Consider the following 25,111-nt stretch of genomic DNA (forward strand, 5'->3'; position numbering starts at 1 on the left):
CAGCAGCATTAAAAAAAAAAAAAATTAAGCTTAAAAATATTGTCAGACTAGTTGTCAACCCCTCAAGTTCCATCCCTTAAAATACTCCTGAGGAACGACTGTCAGTTTTTTTCATTTATTCAGGACCTATTTGGTATAAAACTTTTGAAAGGATAGGTGAACAGAACATGATTCTACCCCAGACCTTAAATCACTCAAACAATGACAGTTGCAAGACAGGAAACATCTACTGGAATATTACTGTCACTGATAAAATCAGAAGTAAGACTTCTATTTAGACACATATTTTGGTGAAGAATGGATGTTCTCTTATACTATTATATCTTGATATTTACTAACTTCACTTTGGGCAAGTGAATGATAATGTCCTTACCAAGTTGTCTTGGTCAAGAATTAAACCAGTATCCAAAATTTCCTTAGGGTATTCTTACTTACGAGATACTGACCATTGACAATAGCTAAATGCTGTAGGTAGGTTAAAAGGAAAATACAAAGTGATACAGAATCACAGGGTGGGAAGTGAAAAAAACAAGACTAGTCTTCAAATAAATGAGAGAGAAAGCAAATAAGAAACAAAACATTGAAAACACAATCTATATAGTAAATAATCAATACTACATATATTAAGAATGTTCAATATTATAGTTCCTAAATTAACCCCAATTAAATACAGATGAGGTAGGAAAATTAGCAGACATATTACAAGCCTTTAAATCAGAGGACCAATCTCAGAATGGAAACCTGAATTCATGGAAGAAACAGGAATATATCTGTGTTGGTCAAATCTATGACAGCACAGTTTTCCATACAGTTTATACAGTCCATAGGTTACTACATTTATCACTACTATGCTCTTATTAAAATTGATCTCAGTATTTTAATAAAAAAATTCAGCCTAGAATACGCTTAAGAGTGAAGAAATTAAAATTACAACTAATATTTATGACATATTAAATATTTATTATCTATTTATAGTTAATACACAACCCCCGAGGTAACAACTTACTCTTCTGATTTTCTTTCTTTTTTTAGAACGTGGTCTTGTCTCTATCTTCTGGATACTGCAACGTACAAGTAACAACAGGTCTTGCAGGCTAAATAACTTATAGACAAAATTTCCTTCTTTAGGAGGTAAGTATTCCGATGTATCTTCAACATAGTCCTGAAGTTCATATGGCAATCCTTTAAAAACATTTCTCATTATTATTTTAAAATACAGTAGTCTTCCATCACAATCTAGGGTAAAACACTCAACTATTTTCTTTTTTTTTTTTGTCCGGTCGTGGGGCCTGAACTCTGAGTCTGGGTGCTGTCCCTCAGCTCTTCAGCTCAAGGCTAGTGCTCTTCTACTTGAGCCCCAGCGCCATTTCCAGCCTTTTCTGCTTATGTGGTACTGAGGAATTGAACCCAGGGCCTCGTGCATGCAAGGCAAGCACTCTACCACGGAGTTACCTTCCCAGCCCTCAACTATTTTCTAAAACTTTTGTCAACTTTTTTTTTTTTTGAGACAGGATCTTGCTATGTGGTCCAGGGTGGTTTTGAATGTAGTCTTTCTACCTTGGCTTCCTGAGTGTTTTGATATAGGAATGTACTGCCATATTCAGCTTAAACCAGCTTTTCCTTTTTACTTACTTTTAGTAACTTTAGACAAAACATAAAGAGAGACTATGTCACATGAGAAGAAAAACAGTTTAAGAAGCAAGGTTATTAAAAAGTGATGTAATTTTAATCTAGGCAAAGCTAAGGAGATTTACATTTATTTCACAAAACTAAGAAGTATAAAACTAGTTCCACATAGAGCATAAGTAAATTTTGGACCCATTGATGTTTATGATTACTTTTTATGGACTTCCCTTTTACCAGCTTGACATAGCTTACTGGCCACTGTGCATACTGAATAAACTTAAGTTACAAAACCTATACTCTCTTGGCCACCTATAGAGAGGAGACACTGTGGAACCGGAAATATGGATCAATAGATTGAAACATCAATCGATAGGTAAAGATAATCAAACAGATTTTAACACAGAGAATGCGAGAGAATGACAAAGAATTAGAGCCAAGGAAAAAGAACAGATAAAACAGCTTCAGTTCTTCATAAAGATTTACTTACGTCCTTTTGGCTTCTGGAACGCAGAAGGCCATCCAGACTTTGGCCAACCAGAGGCATCTGAAGGAGCAGAGGTTTGCTCAGACAGAAGTGATTGTTTTGAATCATCTGCGTTCATTAAGTTCAACTCTGGTACTTTTCTGGAAATTGGCTTTAAGAGCTCATCTTGCATTTTTAAAATTTCTCCCACTGGATCAAATTTTTTATATACTCTTTTGATAGGTTTTTTTAAAACACAGGAGTCTTCAGGATTAGAAGTTGTGTGGTTTCCTACAGAAGCCTGTCCTGGGGAAGAATCTGAATTTACTGGTCCAGAATTTAAAGTAGAACCCACAACAGCTTTCTTTCCATCATGATCACCTTTACACTCTGTGTCAATCACTAGGCAGTCCTCATCGGTATCGCTACTGCAAGGAACTACTTTCTCAGCACTACCTGCTTCTGATGTAGTAGCCTTGTCTTTTGAAGTGTCTGTGCTATCTACAACATTTAGTCTTTTATCATCAGCACACAGTGTATCTGTGGCCATTCCATTTTCAGATGAGTTTTTAGTTTCTCTAGAACTTTGCAACGGTAAGCTGTCAGATGTCTCCATGCCCTTATCTGGCATCAAAGCCTTGTGGGAACTGGACACCTGTTTACCACATGGTGTGAGGCTTTGATTGTCTTTATCTTTGCCCTCTTCGGGACCACTTTCCATACCAGTTACCAGTTGTTTCTCCTTCTTCAATTGTTCCATTAGAATCTGAGCCAAGCTCCTAGAACTAGTAGCAATATCTGGTGTAGCAGGAGCCACAGGCAGAGGTGCTGCTTTGGCAGCAGCAGGAGTATCTGTCATGATGGATTCCGTGGAAGTACTGGCTGGAATTGGTGACTTTGGTGGTCTGGTGGTGGTTACTCCAAAGGTTTCAAGTTCTGTGACATCTTCATCAAAATTCAGATCCAAATTTTCATGAGTCTCAATTTTTCGGCACTCGTTAACTTCACTGGATGTCTTAGAAGAAAATATATTGGCAAATCATTAGTAAAAATTTCTGGCCATATCTCACCTATCTCTTAATGTTCCTATTTATTTCTCATATTTAAAAAAATAGACAAAAATTCTAATGGCTCTAAAAGATTGTTGCTTAAGATGACAATAAACCATGAGCCATTATTTAAGCCCATTTTCCTTTGATATGTCCAGGAACACAAGACAAATTTACCAAGTTGTACCAGCCTAGGAAAGAGTTCACTTTGAACTACCACATTCCAAGAGGAATTTCCACTTGTCACAAAATAGATAGGACCATCAAGAAGAAGAAATATAGGGACATCAAGGGACAAACAGGAAGGCAGCGGATGACTACTACTTTATACACCCTGGGAGACACTTGCACTTATTGATACAGAGGAAAGTCTGTTAGTTGCTTTGAGGAAATAGCATTCGGTGACATTCTTCCCACATGTACTCAGGGAAAACAACTCTGAGTAATACAAGACTGGACAGAACTGGACAGGAAGTGTTTTATTGTATTCTAGGACATGACAACCTTGAGGTTGGAGTTTCTTATATGCTGTGTTAGTAATGGAAGAACTAGTCAACTGCTTTAATTTATTCAGGGATATATATACATATGTACACATAAAAAATCCCTTCCCCAGCTGACAGAAAGTACTAGGTTCTCCTAGTCCCCTCAATCTGGCAGAACACTGTAGTGTAGCTAATACCATTGAAATCCGGTTATAGGCTATGTATATCACTAATCTGTCAGTTTAGGATTTGGGAGAAAGATTCAACAATCAGAAAGATCAATCTATGTTCAGTTCCTGAACCTCTCTGAGCTCCAAATTTCCCATCTCTAATATAGGGATAAGTAGGATGACGTTTCGGATTTGTTCTAAAGATTAAATGAGAAAATACATAGAAGAATATATTTACTTCTATTTCTTGGCATAGTGCCTGGCACATAGGAAGTAGTCTCTCATTAAATGGCAGCTCTTACTAAAAATAACAATAGCAAATTTAGTACGGAAGTGAAGTTAAACTACACGCTGCTTACAAGAGGGCATTGCTACACAGAGGGTTACAGACAAAGCACCAGGGGTCGAGTGTGGCTCAGTGGTAGAGCCAGCTTGAGGCTGAGTTCAAACCCTGGTATCACCAAAAAAAATTATTTTTGGTTGCTTGTGGGGCTTGAACTCTGGGCCTGGGCGCTGTCCCTGAGCTCTTCAGCTCAAGGCTAGCGCTCTACCACTTGAGCCACAGCACCACTTCCAGTTTTCTGGTGGTTTATTGGAGATAAGAGTCTCTCAGAGTTTCCTGCCTGGGCTGGCTTTGAACTGTGATCCTCAGATCTCAGCCTCCTGAGTAACTAGGAGTACAAGTGTGAGCCACTGATGCCTGACTTACCAAAAAATTAAATAAATAAAAATAACTGGACATGACACCAAGAAACAAAAAGAGGAAGAATAACAATGAAGTGAATGCAAAGGCACTAGACAGCAACAGGAGAAAGGCAATGTTGAAAAAATGATGGAATCCAAGACCAACAGATAATGGTCATGAACTGTGACACACCAAATACCAAGAGCAAAGGAGACACTTCAAAAGTAAAAGGATATTGTGCCAGACACACACGTGTACTTGGCCACTGACATAGCCTCTGAGTAGACAAAAATAATTAGGGATATAGAAAGCATAAATGATATTAATCAAATGAATGAATGACCAAAAACACACATACATAAGATACACAGACTACAAAGATACATCTTTTCCTTCCCAAGAATCCACGGGGATGGGGAGGGGGGGAGAGGGGGATTTCCAAAATGGACTAAAGTTAATAGACAAACAAAATCTCAACATAGTGCAAGGTAGACTCTGCTAAGTTCTTACTGTTTTGAAGGAAATAAAATTAGAAATCATTAAGAAAATTTAAACACAAACCCAAGCACTTAGATATCAAAAAAGCATTCCGATCTACTGGATGAAAGAAATAAAAAATGATCATTCCAAAACACCAAGCAACAAAAGTGAGACTGCTAGGCATTAAGCATCATCACATGAGGCCTGGTATGGCATTGCCTTCCTCTATACATTAGTTCACTTACTTTTGCTAGAGTCTGGTGGAGATCCTAGCAGTCCAGAGTATCTTACTCCAAAATAATACATATGTCCCGAAAGTCAGATTACAGATATCTGAGAAAACTGATTGGCTTTTGGTTCCCCATGACTCCTGGGGTGTAGCTCTGTGGGTTCCAAGCTGTTGATTAAAAACTGCAGCGTAACTCTTGTTCCCCTAGTCTCATGATCTGCCAAAAGCACAGCTTATTGCTCAGTTGCTTCTTCAGAATTGGTGAATACCATCCAGGCTGACCCTAAGTGACAGGCTTATTCCTACATTCCTGTCTTTCTGGGATCTCAATCCTGTGATTTCTCTTATCTGCATTTTGATGCTTGTAAGAAATATGTATATTTTCCTCCAAAAATACTTTCCTTAATTGCCAGCAGTAATGGGAGAGTCTAGATTACCTTTAGTAACAGGTTACTGCCACTTTCTATCCCTCTGAACCTAATTTATGTGCCTCTGTAGCATTCGTTACTTCCCGACACTCACCTACCACCAACAGAAGTCTTGAACCCATTTGCAAAAGTCAGATGTAAAAGAAGAAAACGTAAGAGTTTGAAAGGGCCTTATGACATACACATTGTAAAACTATTGAGGAAAATGGCAAACAGAAAAACATATAAACAGATATAAGAGTCAGAGATTATCCTTAAAACTTCCTTAAGGAAGTGTAAGAAAAACACTGTCGTATTTATTTATTCTCTTTTTTCTTCCTTTTTTTTTTTTTGGCTGATCCTGGGACTTGAACTCAGGGCCTGAGCACTGTCCCTGAGCATCTCTGTGTTCAGGGCTAGCATTCTACCACTTGAGCCACAGTGCCATTTCTGGCTTTTGAGTAGTTTATTGGAGATAAAAGAGTCTCATGGACTTTCCTGCCCAGGCTGGCATGGAATCACAATCCTTGGATCTCAGCCTCCTGAGCAGCTAGGGTTATAGTTGTGAGCCACCAGTACCTATCTTTATTCTTAAATTTCATTCCTTTACTTCTTCAAGGTTTTGCTTGCATGTCCTATCCTCAGGCCTTCTTCGTCATGATTATAAGAGCCCATCTCCATTCATCTCAGTTTCCTTTGCTTATTCTACTTTTCTCTACAACATTTATCACGATTTTTGGGGGGAGGGGATGAGTGGAGGAGGGTTGTTGGTTTGTTTTTTATTTTGGTGCTGCTTATTTAATGTCCTCTAATATTAATGCAAGCTCTGAGACTTTGTATTCTGATATTCATGGCTGTATCCTCAGTAAATAGAAAAGAATCTCCACTCAATAAAAATTTGTGGAACGAATGGTTTTCTATAATAGGAATACTTCACTTTAATAACCATATTGAAGATATTTTAAAATACACAAAGTTAAAGCAGATATTTATACAGTACCGAGTATTATTCTAATGTTTTACACATATTAACTCATTTAAAACCAAACAACCACGTTAGCTGCTATGATGCCCATCTTACAGATGAGTAAACTAAACAGAGAGATTATATCATCAGCTGATGTTGATACGTATACTGAACAATGTTAACAATCTGGCCAAATACTCTCTATACCAATGAAACTCACTGGTTCCTTTTCATACTTAAGAACTCTTGGATAAGAGCACATTAAACCCGCATATTAGTCACCACCAAGATCACCACATCACAGAGCTGTTAACACCCATGCTACAAACAACTGCTTGCACACTTTAAGGGTTACAACTGTGCAATTAAGGCTCATGATAACCAAGTCAAGTAGGTATTGTTCAGCTTTTCATTTGTGGAAAGAAAAGGAAAAAACTAAGGCTTGTGGAGTTCAAAGTCCATTTTAAGTTTGAATGTAAAGACTGAGAAGTCTTCTGCATTGGTGTTTATTTGTAAAAGTACAATCACATTCACCCAGACCTCAGGACTGAGGGCGCTCTAGTCTACAGACAGACATCTATCGCTACTCGGTCCCCCAGTGGTACGTAAACATAGTGAGATTTGTACATGCAGGTAAAAACATTTTTTAAAAACAAGTAATTAACCACATTTGTTTTTAAGCTTTCAAAAGTCCAAATTTGTAACCTTTAAGAAAATGGATCTGTTACCTAGTTGGTCTCATTTTGTGACCTTTGTAAGTCATTCTAGGATTTGACATTGGGATAAGTCTTTGGAACATAACCAAGTATTTTATAGCTGTGCAACATACACTTCATAGATGACATATGTAGGCTTGATGAAATGAGAATTTGCTTTTGCAGTTAACATTTGGTACATTCGGTGTACATTTATATGCACTGTGTAGTGATCACTAAGGACACAAAGGTTATCCATCATTTCAACCGTGTAACATGTCTTCGTTATGAAATTATTAAATTATTACTCTCTTCTCATTGTTCAGAATTGTAGCTAGTCTCTTTTCTGCATAACAGATCAGCAGAACTTACGTCTCCTAACCCAGAACTTACGTCTCCTGACTTTCCAGACTTTTTACTGATGATGCAATGTTTCCCAACCCCCACTGCTTAGCCTCTGGTAATCACATTTCTGCTTTTTTTTTTTTGGTTGGTCCTGGGGCTTGAATTCTGGGCCTGAAGGCTGTCCTTCAGCTCAAGGCTAGTGCTCTACCACTTGAGCCACAGTGCCACTTCCAGTTTTCTGGTAGATTATTGGAGATAATAGTCTCATGGACTTTACTGCCTGGCTTTGAACCGCAATCCTCAGATCTCAGCTTCCTGAGTAGCTAGGATTACAGGAATGAGCCACCAGCACCTGGCTACAATTCTGCTTTTTATCTCCATGAGGTTAGCTGTTTTAGATTTCACAGAAGTGAAACCATGCATCCTTCCTTTGTCCATAACTGCCTTAGATCACTAAATATTTTGATCTGTAGGTATGTCATGGTGTTGCAAATGAGAGGATTTCCTTCTTTTTAAAGGTCCAATAGTATTCTATTGTATCAATAGACCACATTTTCTTTATCCATTAGTGGACACTTGGATTCCATATCTTTGCTACTCTGCAAGCAATACAGGAGTTCAGGTATCTCCTTTGTTTCTTTTATCTTTTGAAATATGTACATTGAAGAGTGGGATTGCTGGATCCCCTGGTAGTCCTATTTCTCATTTTTTGAGGGACCTCCATACTGTTTTCCACTAAGGTTGTACTGATTTACTGTACCCTCACCAGCATTGGTCTCTTTGATTACATCCATCCTAATCAAGAGGAGATGTCATGTCATTGTGGTTTGGTTGCATTTCCCTGAAGATTAATGATAGTGAACATTTTTCATATACTTGTCAGCTGTCTGTACATTTTGTTCTGAGAAATGTCTATTCAGATCATTTTCCCATAAAAAAAACTAGATCCATTTTTAAGTGCAACATCAGAACTATCATATCAGCAGTGGACCACATAACATTTTGGTACATGCAAACTGTATTCTAAAGACAGAATTTCTACCTAAGTTCAGAGACTTGCAAGAAAACCTTATGTCTCAAAAAGATAAACAAGTCCATTCTCCTGAGGGAGGAGAATAGCATTACATACGTCCATCTCAGGCACAGACTCTTCAGGTTTGTCCATGAATACTGCAGAGACTGGAACTGATGTGTTTTTGGACATCATACATTTTAATGGAACTTCATGAAAGATTTGATTTCTCTCTCTCGTTGTCATTTGCTTTGAGGGAAGTGGTGAATTAATATAAATGACTTTAACTGGTTTGGAACCTTAAAGTAGAAACAGAAGCAAAGGTGTAATTAGTATTTAGTAGTTTTTTTTTGTTTTTTTTTGTGGTCCAGTTGTGGGGCCTGAACTCTGGGCCTGGGCGCTGTCCCTCAGCTCTTCAGCTCAAGGCTAGTGCTCTACCACTTGAGCCACAGCGCCACTTCCGGCTTTTTTCTTTTTGCTTATGTGGTGCTGAGGAATCGAACCCAGGGCCTCATGCATGCAAGGTAAGCGCTCTACCACTGAGCCACCTTCCCAGCCCTTTTTTTTGTTTTTACCCTCCTGCACTACCACTCGTCTTTTGTTCCTATTTTGTTTGCTGAGATAGGAACTTGCTAACTTTGCCTGGGCTGGACTTGAACTAATAATCCTCCTGCTTTGACCTCCTGAGGAGCTAGCATTACAAATATACACCCACCAGACCTACCTCTAGGTACTTTGATTAAAAACAAAAAACAAAGCAGAAGGATCAATAAACAGACACATTGGATAAGGAATGTTGCACATGTCTCTTGTTTGCTGTTCTTTAGAGATTTAATTGAGAAAACCTAAGTAGCAAGAGTTCCTTTCTAACATTGGGTCAAAAGGGTTTTCTAGTTTTCATCAATATACTCCTGATTTGTGATGAAATTCTTACCACAGAGAACACATTACATTTAAATCTAATTTGTACTTCTGTTTCATTAGTTTTTCACTTATTGTTATTTGTGATGTTATATTTAACAAAATTGAACGTAAAAGCCACATAAAATAAATATCATCCATAACAATGGGGAGGGATAGTCTTGAGTAGAGGAAATAATGTGCAAACATTAATTTTATTGTCAAAGGAGAGACTATTTAGCTGATTACAAATATAGACTTACATTAATTCTGATTTCCTTTAACAGACAAGGAAATAAGTCCTAGAAACTCACCCACTGAAATAGTACTGCATTCCTTTGGTCCAGCAAAAGACATTAGCCTCTCATTTCATGTGGTCTGGCCACACTAAGTCACAATTACTTTTTCTCTCTCCCTCCAGGTGCTACAGATCTAAACTTCATTCAGGAGTCAATTTTATTTTTATTTTTTAAAATTTTATTTTTAAAAACTCTTGAGTTTAAATATCAACTTTACATTCTCCTTAAATTAAGATTTCATTTGTGAGTCTGACAAATGATCATCTCTATTTGGATAGCTAAAAATGGACTGTCTTAACACAAGAGAACATTACTTGACACTAAAACTCCACAAACCTGCAACAGGCACTAGTTGAACACATACTGGAATTTCCCACTGTTCCTTGTAGCTTGGTCCATGGTTGTTTAGTAATGCAAATAATGATTGACTAGTGAGAGCTATCTGAGGATGGTACCTTGAAACAAGCTTCTCAGCATTTGGATCTTTACTGATATCCTGAAAAACAAGTGGTTACTTTGTTACACTCATTTAAATGTATTTGATGAAGTAAATGAAAAGAAGGAAGAAAAACCACATGGGGACTTGGGAACCCTCAGGCTGGGTCTGCAGAGGAAGAGATTCCTATGGAATACCAAAGCCCATTTAAATACTTACTGAGTGCATAGCTTCAGCGATTTGTTTTGGTATTTCTGTGGAAGACATATCATCTTTTGAGAGATATAACTTTGCTGGCATTGAAGGAAATACTGTTTTCACAAATTTTACATTGCCCTAAATAAACAACAACAAAAAAAGAAGGCACTGTTACAAAAATCTTAATTTATTTCCCCCCTAAAAAACAGTAAATTTCATTGTAGGAAATCCTTAACTAAAACTCATCATTCTACTAGATTCAGATGTCAAATTTAGAACCTTTCTTTAAGCCAAGATATTCATTCATGTTTTTGGCTCACAACAACTACAAGAGTGTTTTTGTTGTGATCTTTTTCAAAGTCCAAGAGAAGGGTTTCATGGAATTTTGCATGCAATTCCATTTTCTCTTTATATGAAGCATTAATCAAAAGGAGACAATGGAAACAAAAATAGTCTCTCTACACAATTTTACTATGTCCGTGAGCAAATTTCTTTAAAACAAAAACAAAAAAAACTTCCTGTTGGGCACTGGTGGTTCACACCTGTAATCTTAGCTACTTAGGAGGCTGAGATCTGAAGATTGAGGCTTGAAGCCAGCCAGGACAGCAAAGTCTGTGAGATTTTTAATTTCTCCTACCTCCAGTTAACCAACAAAAGGCTGGAAGTGGAGCAGAAAAGCTAAGGGACATCGCCCAAGTGCTTAAGTTCAAGCCCCAGTACTGGCATAAAATAAATAAAAATAAAAAGAGCTTCCTGTTTATACTCTGGAGCATTAAGGAAAATGGAGAAATGAGTGATGCTATTGTGTTTTTTCAAACACCAAATCTTTGTTTCCATAAAAAAAAAAAAAAAAGATTTGTGTTACAAATTCAAAAGGTTACCTCATTATTACTCAAAATTTAACAATATGAATATGAAACATAGATGATGTTTGAGCCCCAATACCCTACGCTTTCAATATGATGACCTTACCAACACAAGAAGGGTTTTTTCTAATTTCAATCCTATCTCGGTTCTGAATGGGAAGAATCCCATTAAGCTGGTAACTTCATGAAGAGAAAAAAATTCTGGGTACTTCTTTACTTGCTCAATGCAGGCTCTTAAAATTTGCTAGGAAACAAAAAGAAAAAAAAAAAACTCGTTAGTATTGTATTCCTCTAGTAGTGCCACAAAATATTTTAGTTACATGTGACTATATATTGGGTCACTGCAAAAGATAGTTCCATTCCATTAGTCAGGCTTTTAACAGTCCTCACATATTATATGCTGCTTATTTGATTTCATCTGTTAGTTTTCATAACAAATTTTTAACCTAATTTCCTAAAATACTGGCACTTAATCATACTAAAATTAGCAGTCTTATTAAACTTTAAAGTTACAGGAGACATGTCATATTTTCCACTCTATTTAAGAAACTGTCCAAGAAATAAAGCCACATGAAAATTTCAACACAATGTACTGCACTGAAAGCAATTACATGAATGATTAGAAATAAGTATGTTTAATATTCTATAAAGGTTCCCAACTAGAGTGAATTAACAAAGTAGTAGTGTTCTTAGAGGTCATTGTAATTTACAATCTAAAAAGATAAAGGAGAAATGTTATAGCTAATGCAAATGATGAAGCACTCAGTGTTCCCTTCTCTTCAGTTTTCGAAATACTAATGACTAAACAGGAAGGACATACTATTCAGTTTTACCACGATTTATATTTCACTTGTGATAACAAGCAAACAACTAGGAGAAGCCTAATAATTAAAGCATACATTATCTTCTAAGATAACTTTTTTTTCAACGAATGTTATCTTAACCTTTGAGAATATATTTTGGATTGCAAAAGCATGGAAACAAGTATATCTTTATAATATATATCCTCTCTCCTTTCAGATATTTGTAAAATATCTTGTTACAGATCAGTAACTTGAGGATATATTTTAGCTCTAGGTTTGTATTTCCCTCTCCCCCCTTTTCAGTCCTTATGCCTTAATATCTTTTACATTTTGCTCCCTCCATCTACAGTTTCCAATGTGATTGAGGATATTATACTAATGGAGACTTGTGCATATAAAAACCTTAGACAATGACAAACTCATATCTGCATAATAGTTTTGCTCCTTATTTGTATAAGTGGGCTGGAGGCTGGACTCACATTGTCCAGCCTGGCTAGCAAACATGAAACCCAAAGTTCAAAACCCCAATACTAGCTAGGCTCTGCTAGTTCTCGCCTATAATCCTTAGCTACTAAGGAGGCTGAGGTCTGAAGATTGAAGCCAACCTAGGCAGGAAAGTCCATGAGATTCTCATTTCAATAATCTATTAAAAAAAGAAGAAGAGCTGTGGCTTAAAGCAAAAGAAGCTAAGGGACAGCACGTAAGTACTGAGTTCAAGCCCCAGGACTGCACACACACATTACAGAAAATCCAGTAACACCAGAAAAACCCCAAAGAACTTGTGATACTAATTGATTCCACCTCTAATAATGGTCCCCTCATGTGTTAGTCATTACCAGGATATGTGCATGCAAAGGGAAGCATAACTAAGGGACAGGGGCTATTCTGCTCACAAAGTTATTGTCACATCACTCTTGGGAGTGATGACCATTACAGTGCTTTGTAATGGATTCCACGCAATTCAGTACATACGAAGAAAGGAGAATCTATGGGCTTCACACCTATTCTCTGACAATACACTATCTAAAGTACAGTGTCTCTCACTTTACCTGTTGTTTCACTTTTGTTTGTTACTTGACATCAACCAACAACTGAAAATACTCAATGGAAAATTCCAGAAATAAGCATTTGTAAGTTCCAATAAGTTGTGCCTTGTTTTGTGTAGCACAGTAAAATCTCATGATATCCAGCTCATCTCGCTCAGGATGGAAATGACCCCTTTGTCCAGCATACCCACACTGTGGCTGCTGCCCATTTCACTTAACAGAGGGACCACTATGGTACTGTAAAGTTCAGCCAATAGTAGTCAGCTGCATACCTTGTTCACCTCAATTTACTTATCATACAGGCTCTGTATCACATCATATCAACACAGGAAGGATGGAATGCAGCAGTAAAGGATACTGTATTCATGTAAGTTTTGTGAGTATGATTGTTATTATTATACTCTTACTGTTCCTAATTTACTGACTTTATTATAGGCATGTACATAAAGGGAAAGGCACTTTTATAAACATACCAAAATAAACATACTCCAGTACACAATTTTGAGATGCTATTATTTCTATGATTTCAACCCACTAAGAATCAAGGGGCTACATGTATCTTGTCTAAACTGATCATATTTATAGTTTCCTATATTTGGGGCAGGATGGTCATAGTTTAAAATGCTGCTGCCTGTCACGTGGCAGTGGCATAAATGAATTTTGTTTACCTCTGTGAAAAGACGGGCATCCTCAGAAAGCATATTATAATCCTGCGCACACTTCTTCGCAGAGTTCTGCAAAAACTTTAGGAATTCAGTCACTTCTTCATTCACATGCTTTTTCATGTCCTGATTTGTAAAAGAGTAGACATGTCTTGGAATAAGAAGTTCCATAAAAAACAAACGAACAAAAAAACCCACTTCTCAACTACTGTTCTAATGACTTGGACTTACAAAAAAATTTAAGAAGTAAACCAAAGCCAAGCCCCAAAAGAGGTTAGTAAAAATTGCTATATAATAATGATAAGTATCTTTTATTAAAAATTCCAGGGACTGGAGGTTAGTGGCAGAGAATAAGCTTTGTATAAGCTGAGCACATATGAAGCACTTGACTTAATCCCTAACCACACACACACACATACACACAGACACCAAATATGAACACTTAAAAAAGTCCCAAAAAACAAAATAGAAGACTAAATATGCAATCAGTGCAAATTAAATTAAGGCTAAATAAGTAATCACCATTTCCCCCATATCCAATTAGAGGCAAAAAAGGATAAATCAATTATTAGTGAAAATAGTTATAAAATACTACTTCACCAAATAGTGCTTTAAAACAGCTTTAAAAACATGCATGGTGTCTGACATGGCCATTTTAAAGAATTTATCTTAAAGAAACAATCATGAGTGTATATATAAATATTTAGATGTTCAGCCTAGCATCATTTATTTATAATTCAGAATTTAGAAAATTTATAGTAATTAATAACTTAAAATTGTGATGGGTACAGGTGGCTCAACTCTATAAATCCTAGCAACTTGGAAAGCTGAGATCTGAGGATCAAAGTTCAAAGCTAATTCAGCTAGAAAAGTCCTTGAGACTCTCCAATTAACTAGCAAAAAGCTGGATAGCCAAGGCTCTGATTTTAAGCCCTGGTATTAATATCAGCACCAAAAGAAAACAAAAACCTTAAAATTGTTACAATGCACTTTGTGAAGAACTATTGTAAGTTATTTACATTGAGCTGGACAGACAAGCCCAGAAGTGGAACAAATGTCTAAATGATACATAACAGAACCAACCAAAGAATTAAAAGTACTACTTCTCTATCAAACTCCCTACTTTTCCATTTTTGTAAATATGACTGCACCTAAAATAATAAAAGAAAATTTAAGATGAAAATACTTCCCATTTTCAGTAGATTTAACCATATCTGAAGAATAGAATACATACCAAATACTGCAAATATTCACTTTTGTTTATACCAACGGTGTTGGAATTTGCTGGAATCTTTGCATATTTAACTAATAAATCCACATAAGTCCTCTGCTCTCTCTGTGAGAAGCGGGAGAAACGAGGGTAGGGAACTCTTGGTTTTGGAAGAAGAACCATTCCAACTTTCTCCTTTGTTTGAGGTGCTGAACTAACTGTCGGCTCACTTTCCATAGAATTTGCTGAGGCATTCAGATTTTCTCCTATACGTCTGGAAAAAAAAAAATCAATAATTTACAGTGCTTTTCCCATGAAGATTACTCTCACGGAACTTCCCGGCTCTCAATCAGAAGGGAGAATGCAGTTGATTAACAGAGTAAAATAAACTCTGGATTGTTACCCAGCTCTGCCACCTGGGTTTGATGACAGTCATGCGGTGCTGACTAAGTCTTTTGGAGGAAAGGGTCACAGTAAACTCACCTTCCACTACCTGACTGACTAGAAGAAGAGGGGAAACTTACACTAGCTATTCAGCTGATAGGTTGTTTTTTTCCTTTCAGTAAGAGTGGGAAGCCATTCTTGCCCTTATGTTTGTATTTGCATATTATTACAACACTTAAAAAACCACTATTTTCATTAGCAGACGTTTATAGGACAAGTAGGCTTCATTGTGGTAACTCTGTAGATGCATAGGGTACTTTGAACAAGTTCATCCTCTGTTATCTTCTCTTCAGTCCTCCCTTCCTTCTCCACTTTTTAAACAGGGTTTGGTGGGTTTCATTGTGCTCTCTCCATATGCATATACAAATAAATACATACATACATCTATATCACACTCAGATCCTCTTTACCCATACTACCTGCTCCTTTCCCCATCATCATCACCCCCATCAGTCAGTCAGTCAGTCCCTCTTTGAGACTTAAGTCCCACCACTATCGCCACTACCGCCACCACCATTATCACCATCGTCAGTGGTAGAGCACCAAGCCCCGCCCTTCAATAATAACTGCTGCATCTCACTGCATCAGTATTTCTAGTGGAGCAGTGTCTATGTATTTACATATTAAAATCAGGTATAAATCATTTTCCTTTCATTTCACTTTCATGTGTGTATTTCTGTATGTGCAGGATGTGAATTCAGGGCCTCCTGATCAGGCTTGGCTTGTCTACTCAAGGCCGATACTGTAGTATTTTACCCACATATCCACTTCCCTCTTTTATGTGGTTAATCGGAAATAAGAGTCTCACAGTCTTTTCTGCCCAGACTGGCTTTGAACCATGATTCTCAGATCTCAGCCTTCTGAGTAGCTAGGATTACAGTTGTGAGCCACTAGCATCTGGCCGCTAATAATAATTTCTTTTAAATCAACTTTGTAATACTCTTCTGGTAAAAATTCCAAAATTTGCCAAATTACTTCAGAAGAAGATTTAGTCCTCCACAATAAAACAAAACATTGATAACTTTCTTAGGGCTCAAACATAAATGGAAAAACTAATCAAAAGAGCTGATCAGTTAATGGGAAAATAATTTTGGAAATTAAAGTTAGGAAGCTCAGGTTGATTTGGAAAATACAGGAGAAAGAAGACATATATACAGCTATGAAAGTTTCTGCAATAACTGTATAAAAATAAGCACATTTTAGGTTAACACAATGAATATTAACTGCTGATCTTGGGAGAAATGTATTCCAGCAAATTGATTTCTCACTCGGAAATGTCTGGAGAGCTATTCAAACCTAACGGTATTGTGTCCGTAGCTCTTAACAATTCTGCCTCCCAGCTGTCTCTCTGAATATGAGAACATGCCTGTCCTCCTGGCACACACTGGCAAATTTAATTAAGCTGCTGCAGCAACAAGATGCTGACTCAGATATGCCACCGTAGGAATGTCAAGAAATCTAGCGGCTTAAATTGGCTACATTCAGCAAAGACTGGAATCAAGACCATTTCCAAGTGCAGTGCTGTCAAAATCTTCATCGGGTGCAAAGCAAAAGCATCTGACAGGGTTTCTCTATCCACAGTTACAACATTGTATTTTATTCTAGCTGATAGTTTGAAGTTTCCTCCCTTCATTTTGTCAATGTTTTTTACTTAAAGTTTTCTATGGGGGGGGGGGGGGCGGGGAAGCAGGATCTCTTACTATATCTACTGGTTTGCTAGTCTCTTTAAAAAGAAGCATTTGGAAATGGTAAGTTTGGGCTCTCTCAAATCTCCCTGTTCAGTTTGCTTTAGATATTAAATGGGTGAAAGGGGTTTTTGTTTTTAAAGGTATTTTCTTTCACCAGGCACCAATGGCTCACACCTGTAATCCTTGCTACTCAGAAGGCTGAGATCTGAGGATCAAGGTTCAAAGGCAGCCAGGGCAGTGAAGTCTGAAACTTTATCTCCAATTAATAACCAAAAAGCCAGAGGTAGAGGTGTGGCTCAAGTGGTATAGTGCTAGACCTGAGAGAAGAATCTAAGGGACATGCCCACTCCTGGAGCTCAAGTCCTAGGCACCAGAACAAAAAAAAAAACCAAACAAATAAAAAAACTACTTTCCCCAAATAGACTTAAAACTCAATCATAAATATCTACGACCAGAACCTTTAAATAGAAGCAAATCTTTATAGTGGCTATTTCTACGTGAATGGCTCAAAGGATACATGAGTTTTCTCATTTATTGTTACATAAAACTTTTCATTTTTTAAAATATTTCACAGAAAAATTTAACAGCATATCAACTTTTCACTTTGTTCACGTGTAAAAACACAGTTCCACTGGTCCCTTTGTTTATAAACATGTATGGAATGCAGTCAAAGGAATGTGTTTTATGTTGAAAATTGAAGGTTAAATGCCTTTTTGTGGAGAGATAAGGGATGAAGTAAAAACTTTATATTGTTATTGCAAGCAGCAATGTCTAAGAGAGCACATACACAAAAGACTAGCTGAATTAAAAATACATCCATACAGAAGTAATATGCAACCATTAAGACTGGAAATAAAATATTGATGTACATGTGTATATATATTATATACTTATGTGCTCATTTTCTATTTTGTGCATATATGTATATATGGAAATAAATGGAAACTATGAATATAAATGAAATATAAATATTAATGAAAAAAGGAAAATAGTTTATAGCATTCTACAGTATTTACAATTATGATTCTACTTTGTATATATTTGTGTATATGGATAAGTGTTCTTGAATGGAGAAAGTGTTAACAGTACTTTTCTTCTATTTTTCACATTATAACTACAGTATGTTTAATAATGGACAGATACCAAATTCCAACAGTTACATATTAAAATTGCCAAATAAATGAAGATATTACCTGCTAGATAAAGTTAACAGTTCTTTTAAACTTGGAGCCATGGAATGATCTTTATAGTTTTCTTGAGAGAAAAAAGTCTTCAGGCCATTTTTGGGAGAAACATCCCTGTGAAACAGTAATGAACTTGTGATTTGACAGTCCAGTGTCAGACACAGAAACAAGATGAAAGAACTACAATGTATGCTACATGCTCTCTAACCCCGTTTTCCAGACAATCACCTCTTAATAGGTTTGATTTCATGTGCCCAATCTGGGTGCTTAGATTGTTATATTTCTTGGAGCTTTCAGGCCAATTATGAATTCCCTCCATACCCCCCCTCCAAATTCACCCTTGTTTTAATTGGGTAGTATTCAATTAAATAAGCATAAAGGTCTTTGAGAGTTAAATACAAGTTTATCTTGAATGTGTGTGAGTGTGTGTGTACATGTTTGCATGCTGAAAACACTTCCCAATGGATGTGTGTGTGTGTTGAACATGTTTGCATGCTGAAAGAAAATACTTCCCAATGGATTTCTGTTGCTTACATTACTGAACCAGGCCTAAAGACTGAATAGCCTACCTAAGTTTATTAGCTTGGCTTTCCTAGGTTCAATGAGGAAAAAATAAAAAAGTGTGACTTTACCAATATTGCCTCTGAAGAGGGATATAGTTTTGTAAGATAACTAATTGAGACTGGGTGAAGGAATCAAAAAAATTGAAAATGTTGAGAACCATTCATCTCGGGGGTCAGCAATGAGTGAAGTTCTGTGGAAAAGGAGAGTTCCAAGGGCTTTGATATTGTGCAAAGGCTCGAGACCATGTTTGGTTTCACAGTAAGATGTAAAAGTATCTTTGTAGCACTCATAAGAAACACAAATATGCATACCTCTAAAACTACAACAGGCCACTCTAATCAAACCCAGTTTCTGCCTGTCCCTTTCCCCTAGTGGAAAATTCTAGCATATTTCCCCAAACTCATCTTTGTTTTTAAAGGCCCTTCCTAAACAAACACCTATAACTAAGGTATTAACAATAAAATTGAAATTTCTCATTTGCTGTGTATTGCTGTAAAGTTTATTACTTTGTAGTGGTACTGAATCTATAGCATCTCATTAATTTCTAAGGTTTCCATGTATCATTCCACAACGAGGTAGAAGGCTTCAGGAATTATGAACTCTATTAGGGATGGGAGAGCAGCTAGCAATAAACAAGTATTATTGAACATAGCCGTTTAATGTTTTCTGAGTCAGGAACTACTTTAAAAAATGTTTTAAAGATGGGAGAAAGTGGCCTTGCTACTCAGGAAGTTGAGATCCGATCATCTCAATTCAAAGCCAGTCTGGGCAAACAAATCCATGAGTCTTAATGTTCAACTTATCAGCAAAAAGCCAGAAGTTAGAGGTGTGCCTCAAGTGGCTGAGCACTAGCCTTGAGTGGAACAGCCAAGCAAAAGTATGAGTTCAAGACCCAGTACTAACCAACACACAAAAACCCCAAACCTTTTGTAACCTTTGTGTCCTTGGCTGGCTCAGTATGAAATGTTTATTATAATAATGTAAACTAGCAATTCTTGACCTTTTATTTGAGTACTTGTCAACTACAACGCAATTGTGTTTAGTCTGTTACAATGAAAATAAATAAATCCTGTTTCATCTTCTGTTTCTTCCAGACCTCTCCAGACCAGAAACCTCCCCTTTCTCAGGTCAGTTACCAGCCCTGCTTCACTCTTCAGTGGATTATGGAAGAGACACACTCACCAGTTCAGTCTTGGTTCACCCATGCTCATGCTAGAACTCATCTTCCTTGATTTCTACTTAACTGTAGCTCACAGTTCTGCTGCCTGGCAGTGAAGGCTCCGAATGGTAGGTAGGATCTCTCCAGAGGCTACATTTAACTGATAGGAAAACAACAACAACAAAGATTAAGATCAAAACCAAAGGACTGGCAAGGGCTATTAACTCAACAAGTTAAAGATCACCACGTGCTGGGTGCCAGTGGCTCACACCTGTAATCCTAGCCACTGGGGACTCTGAAATGTTAGGATCTCGGTTCAAAGCCAGCCAGAGCAGAAAGGTCCCAGTGAGACTCTGATCTCCAATTAACCACGCAAAAAAAAACGGAAGTGGCTCTGGTAGAGTGCTCGACATGAACAAAAGAGTTCAGGAGGGACACAGAGCCCAAACCCTGAGTTCAAGATCTACCAAAAAAAAAAAAAAAAGATCCCTTGCTTGAAGTCTACTCTCCACTGACTGTGCCACCTAAAACACAATAGAGGCAGACAGATGAATGTTTTACCAGAGTTCTTGGGAGCAGCAATGAGATGCAAGAAATGTCACTCTTAGGACAGAGTAAAAGCCAGGTACTGGTGGCTCAAGCCTATAATCCTAGCTACTCAGGAGGCTGAGATCTGAGAATCACAATTCAAAGCCAGCCCAGGCTTTGTGAGACTCTTTATTTCCAGTCAACTAGCTAAAAGCCCCCCCAAAAAACAAGAACAAAAAACAACCAAACCAGAAGTGGGGGTACAGCTCAAGTAGTAGAGTGCCAACTTTGAGTGAAAATCTAAGGGGCAACACCCAGTTCCTGAGTTCAACCCCCAGCACAGGCAGGAATGCACACACACATACAGAACCAAAACAGAACGGTACTCTCGTGGTTAACATACCACATCACCGTACGGTCAGGCAGTGCAGGTCTTGGCTCTCCTCCACAACCCTGTGGCTAAAATGGAACTGCTTCCATTTCCCCTGTCCTGACTTCTCTTGGTGATCCTCTCCTAAGTGATCAAATGAGCTTTTGGAGAAGTCTGAGGTTCTCGACCTCCGTGGGCAACCCGGTGTCACACAGCCTGCGCCTGGATTTCCCACACAGCCTTCCCAGTGCCCGCTGCGGCCGGGCCCAGCATGGCTGAGCGGCCTCGCCAGGCCCGGGGAGGCTGGCTGGGAACGCAGGTTCGAGGCTTCCGCCCGCAGGTGGGCTGGGCACGTGGCGCGTGGCAAAGCCGGGGATTGGGGGGCCCGGGGGGGAGGGGGGCGCCTCTCACACTCGGACCCGGAGGGGAAGGGGCGGTGAGGGCCACAGGCGTGGCGGAGGGAAGGGCAGGGCGGGACGCGCGGGCAGTGGGAGCGGGCCACGCCACGGCCCCGCGCGGGAGGAGCCAGGCCCGGCCGCCACGCCTCCTGCCCCGGGCCCCCGCGTCCGCGCCCGCCCGCCCGCCCGCCCGCCCGCGAGCCAACGCGCCCTCGGCGATCTGGGGGTTCGGGGCCGCGGGGCCGCCCACCTCGCCGTCCGCAGCGCCACGGGACCCCGCCACGGCGTTCCCGCCACTCACGCTCCGCCCCGCTCAACCGCGCGCGCGTCCCCGAGCCTGGCCGCGGCGACTCGGCCCTGCGCGATGACATCACGGGCGTACGCGCGGCGGGCGGGGCCTGCGAGTCGTGTAACCAAAGGGCGGCTCCGCTCCCGGCCACGCCCACCGCAGGTGGAGCTGGTTCTAGGTGTGTGTGTGTGTGTGTGTGTGTGTGTGTGTGTGTGTGTGTGTGTGTGTGTGTGTGTGTGTGTGTGTGTGTAACTAATACAGCCCTAGAAAGAACTGAACAGAACAGATTTGATGGTGAACACACTTTTTACTTCCTACTCATCTGTAAAATATATATATATATACTTACTTATGAGTATATAACCTTATAAAGTACAAAGTATACACACACACACACACACACACATTTATAAGGCTTTGCAAAGCCCTAAAAGGAAGGATGAAGCTGTAGCCAGCCTCATTACAATTTCTTTTGCGCCCACGTGATCAGTGTTAGATGTCAGTTCCCACTGGTGGTCACCTGTGGGTTGCACCCAGTTCTGCTCTAACTCATCAAAGAAAGATTACACTAGTCCTATGTAGTTTATTTGATGTTGGATCCACATAGTAGAATTACAACCGAATTTTATTTTATTTTTTGTCGGTCGTGGGGCTTGAACTCTGGGCCTGGGCGCTGTCCCTCAGCTCTTCAGCTCAAGGCGAGCGCTCTACCACTTGAGCTACAGCGCCACTTCCAATTTTCAGGTGCTTTATTGGAGATGAGTCTCAGGGAGTTTCCTGCCCTAGCTGGCTTTGAACTGTGATCCTCAGATCTCAGCCTCCTGAGTAGCTAGAATTACAGGCATGAGCCACCAGCGCCCAGCTGAATGTTGGTTTTTCCACAGGTCTTTTCTTCTTTAAACTGTATGACACATGAAATGAAACTAGTGAGCTACATAAGAGAGATGTGAGGTTTCAGATGTTTGAATATTTCCCAAAGGTCTATAGGCCAGGCTTGGTTTCACAGCCTGTGTTCCTTTTAAGAAGTGGTAGATTCTTTAAGAGGTGGGGCCTCTTGACTGGGGGTGTTCATTGAGGGAGTGGCCTAGAAGGGGCTATCAGGCCCCTGGGTCTTTGGTGTTTTGGCTACACTATGCAGGTAGCTGCTTCCGCAGTGTCTGGCTTGCTACGTCCCAGAAACAGAAGAACCAAGTGACCATGGACTGAAACGGTAAGCCTAAACAAATCTTTCACCATTGAAGCTGATTGGGTTGGCAATTTTCTCATGCTAACAAAAATCTAGTAACAGGAATATAGAAAATATTTTTTCAAATTTAGCAAGGGAGGGAAATTGCTAGTGTGAGGGATGAAAAGCTTCTTGGAATAAAACTTGTATTGGTTGCAGGACTAAAAGTGGGGCCTAGTTCGTTACCAAGTCTTAAGTTTGGACTGTTTTTGGGGTCAGGACTCCATCTTTTGAACTCCACAGGCCTTCTGATGCACTGGCTTTGTGGGAGTAGATTCCTTAGGAACCAAACTTGGGCCTAGTGAGTGGGCTCAAACCAGGAGAGTTTTTTTCCTAGCTTCTGAAAGATATATGCTGCTAAACGGAGTAGGCAGGGACAGAAGCGCTGTCCTCAAACACTGGAGGAATCCAAGCGACTCCATGGTTAGGGGCCTGGCCAGGGATTGCTTATCCTTTCCTCTGATGCCATGTCACTAACTGGATAGACCAAAAAACTTCGCTGTCCTCCTCTCCCACAAGTGTACCTGGGGGTCAAGGGAGCAACACTGTGCTTCAGATTTCAAGCGCCCCCTTTAGAGCACAGCTTCAAGTCTGGAGAGAAATGGGTTGTTCTTTTTCATAGTAGGGTTGGAATTCAGGACTTCCCACGGCTCCACTTTTGCTCTACCACTTGAGTCACGCTGCCAGCCTGGTTTGGGGCTGCTTATTTTGGAGATGGTGTTTCCAGGACTTTCCTGCCTATACTGCTGTTCAAATTGGAATCCTCGAGTTCTCAGCCGGGACCTCAGGAGTGAGCCCCCTTTGTTCAGCTTAGAGAGAAACTTTGCCCAGCACCCAGCCATGTTAGTGGCTCCCACCAGCTCATCAGCTGGGAGCAATTGTAACGTGTTCCCAGCTGCGTCCACTCCTGCTGATGCCCAGCACCCACCACACCTGAAATGGTGGAGCAGAGACGAGCCTCAGTTATTCTCCACTTCCGAGGCCTGCGAGACCAGGGGCTTCTGTGAACTTCTGCTGTTCATTTTTAATTTGTTTACACTAATAACCACTACTAATTGAACATTTACTCTCTGTGATTACTTTTTTTTTTGCATTATGAGCTTTTGTTAACACTTTGACGCATTTGATATTTTCTAGCAAGACAGGGTCTTCTGCTTTAGGCTGGCCTTGCACGCTCAATCCTCTTTACTTCAGCTTCCTGAGTGACGAGAGAGCAGAGGTGTATCACCACACTCAGAATGCTTTTAGTGTTTTGAGAGGCTGCATCGTTTTCACCATGGCGCTGCGTTTACTGGCTCTGTTCCTTGCGAAGGGCCTCCAGCACTAGTTGCACCTGTCCTGTTGAGAGCGTGGAAGCATGGGGCCTCTGATTAGAAAGTGGTGCAAGTTTGGGAGAGGTGGGAGCAGGAATCCTAGGGCCTCTGTGGCATTCCTGCCTATTGCTGTCAGGAGTGTGTGATCAGACAAGGCGGGGGGGGGGGGGGGGGGGGGGGGCGGGGCAGTGGGATCCACATAGGTATGGTGGTAGTCGAGTTGTGTTCATCTCGCTGTGTGAGTGTGCGCGCCCAGTTACAGACACCAGACCCTCCCTGACCATGCACGCCTCAGGATAGAGCACAATTCAGACTTGTCTCCCCTCCATTATTTCAGTCATCGTGCGTGCTAGGTATGAGTAGGAGTGGATACAGCTGGGAACCCGCCCCGTTGCTCTCAGTTGATGAGCTGGAGGGAGCCAGTGAAAGCTGACCATGGCTGGAGGCCCAGTAAAGTTTCTCTCTGAGTGCACTGCGCTCACACCTGTAATCCTAGCTGAGGATTACAGATTGAAGCCAGTCTGGGCAGGGAAGTCCTGGAGATTCAGTTCTCCAAAATAACCAGCTAAAAGCCAGGCTAGAGGTGTGGCTGGAGTGATAGTATCAGCTGAGCAAGGGCAGAGCCCTGAGATCAAACCCCAGTATTGAAGGGAAAAAAAAGGCATTTTTCTCCAAACTTAGGTTTTTAATTTTTGTGCCCATCCCAAGGATTTGAACTCTAGGCCTGGGCACTGTCCCTGAGTGTCTTTTGCTTAAGGCTAGTGCTCTTATTACTTGAGCCACAGCTCCACTTTTAGTTTTTTTTTTTTTTGGTGGCTAACGAGTCTTAACAGACTTTTCTGCCTGGGCTGGCCTCAAACCACTATCCTCAGCTCTCAGCCTCCTGAGTAGCTAGGATTACAGTCATCAGTGCCCA

General features: G+C 39.8%; 1 protein-coding gene across 5 annotated transcripts in view; it reads right to left on the reverse strand.

Annotated features, from left to right (window-relative positions):
• Positions 1-21,714, reverse strand: part of Ice2 (interactor of little elongation complex ELL subunit 2) — a 39,414-nt gene extending 17,700 nt beyond the window's left edge. For 2 of the 5 annotated variants that reach the window (XM_042687389.1, XM_042687392.1), the window contains exons 1-11: positions 21,619-21,676; positions 20,096-20,232; positions 18,359-18,463; positions 15,058-15,307; positions 13,830-13,949; positions 11,419-11,556; positions 10,468-10,584; positions 10,149-10,308; positions 8,731-8,912; positions 2,114-3,104; positions 1,007-1,182 (exon numbers count right to left, since the gene is read on the reverse strand). In XM_042687389.1, coding sequence (XP_042543323.1) covers positions 1,007-1,182; positions 2,114-3,104; positions 8,731-8,912; positions 10,149-10,308; positions 10,468-10,584; positions 11,419-11,556; positions 13,830-13,949; positions 15,058-15,307; positions 18,359-18,463; positions 20,096-20,136 — 2,280 coding nt within the window. In that variant the 5' untranslated portion in view covers positions 20,137-20,232; positions 21,619-21,676. Of the gene's footprint in view, positions 1-1,006; positions 1,183-2,113; positions 3,105-8,730; positions 8,913-10,148; positions 10,309-10,467; positions 10,585-11,418; positions 11,557-13,829; positions 13,950-15,057; positions 15,308-18,358; positions 18,464-20,095; positions 20,233-21,003; positions 21,136-21,618 lie in introns of those variants that run through there. The other 3 variants (XM_042687393.1, XM_042687391.1, XM_042687390.1) reach the window with 3 other exon arrangements.
• Positions 21,715-25,111: the final 3,397 nt, after the last annotated feature.

Source organism: Dipodomys spectabilis, unplaced genomic scaffold (assembly GCF_019054845.1).
Source record: "Dipodomys spectabilis isolate Male_0828 unplaced genomic scaffold, ASM1905484v1 ptg000108l, whole genome shotgun sequence".
Taxonomy (NCBI): domain Eukaryota; kingdom Metazoa; phylum Chordata; class Mammalia; order Rodentia; family Heteromyidae; genus Dipodomys; species Dipodomys spectabilis.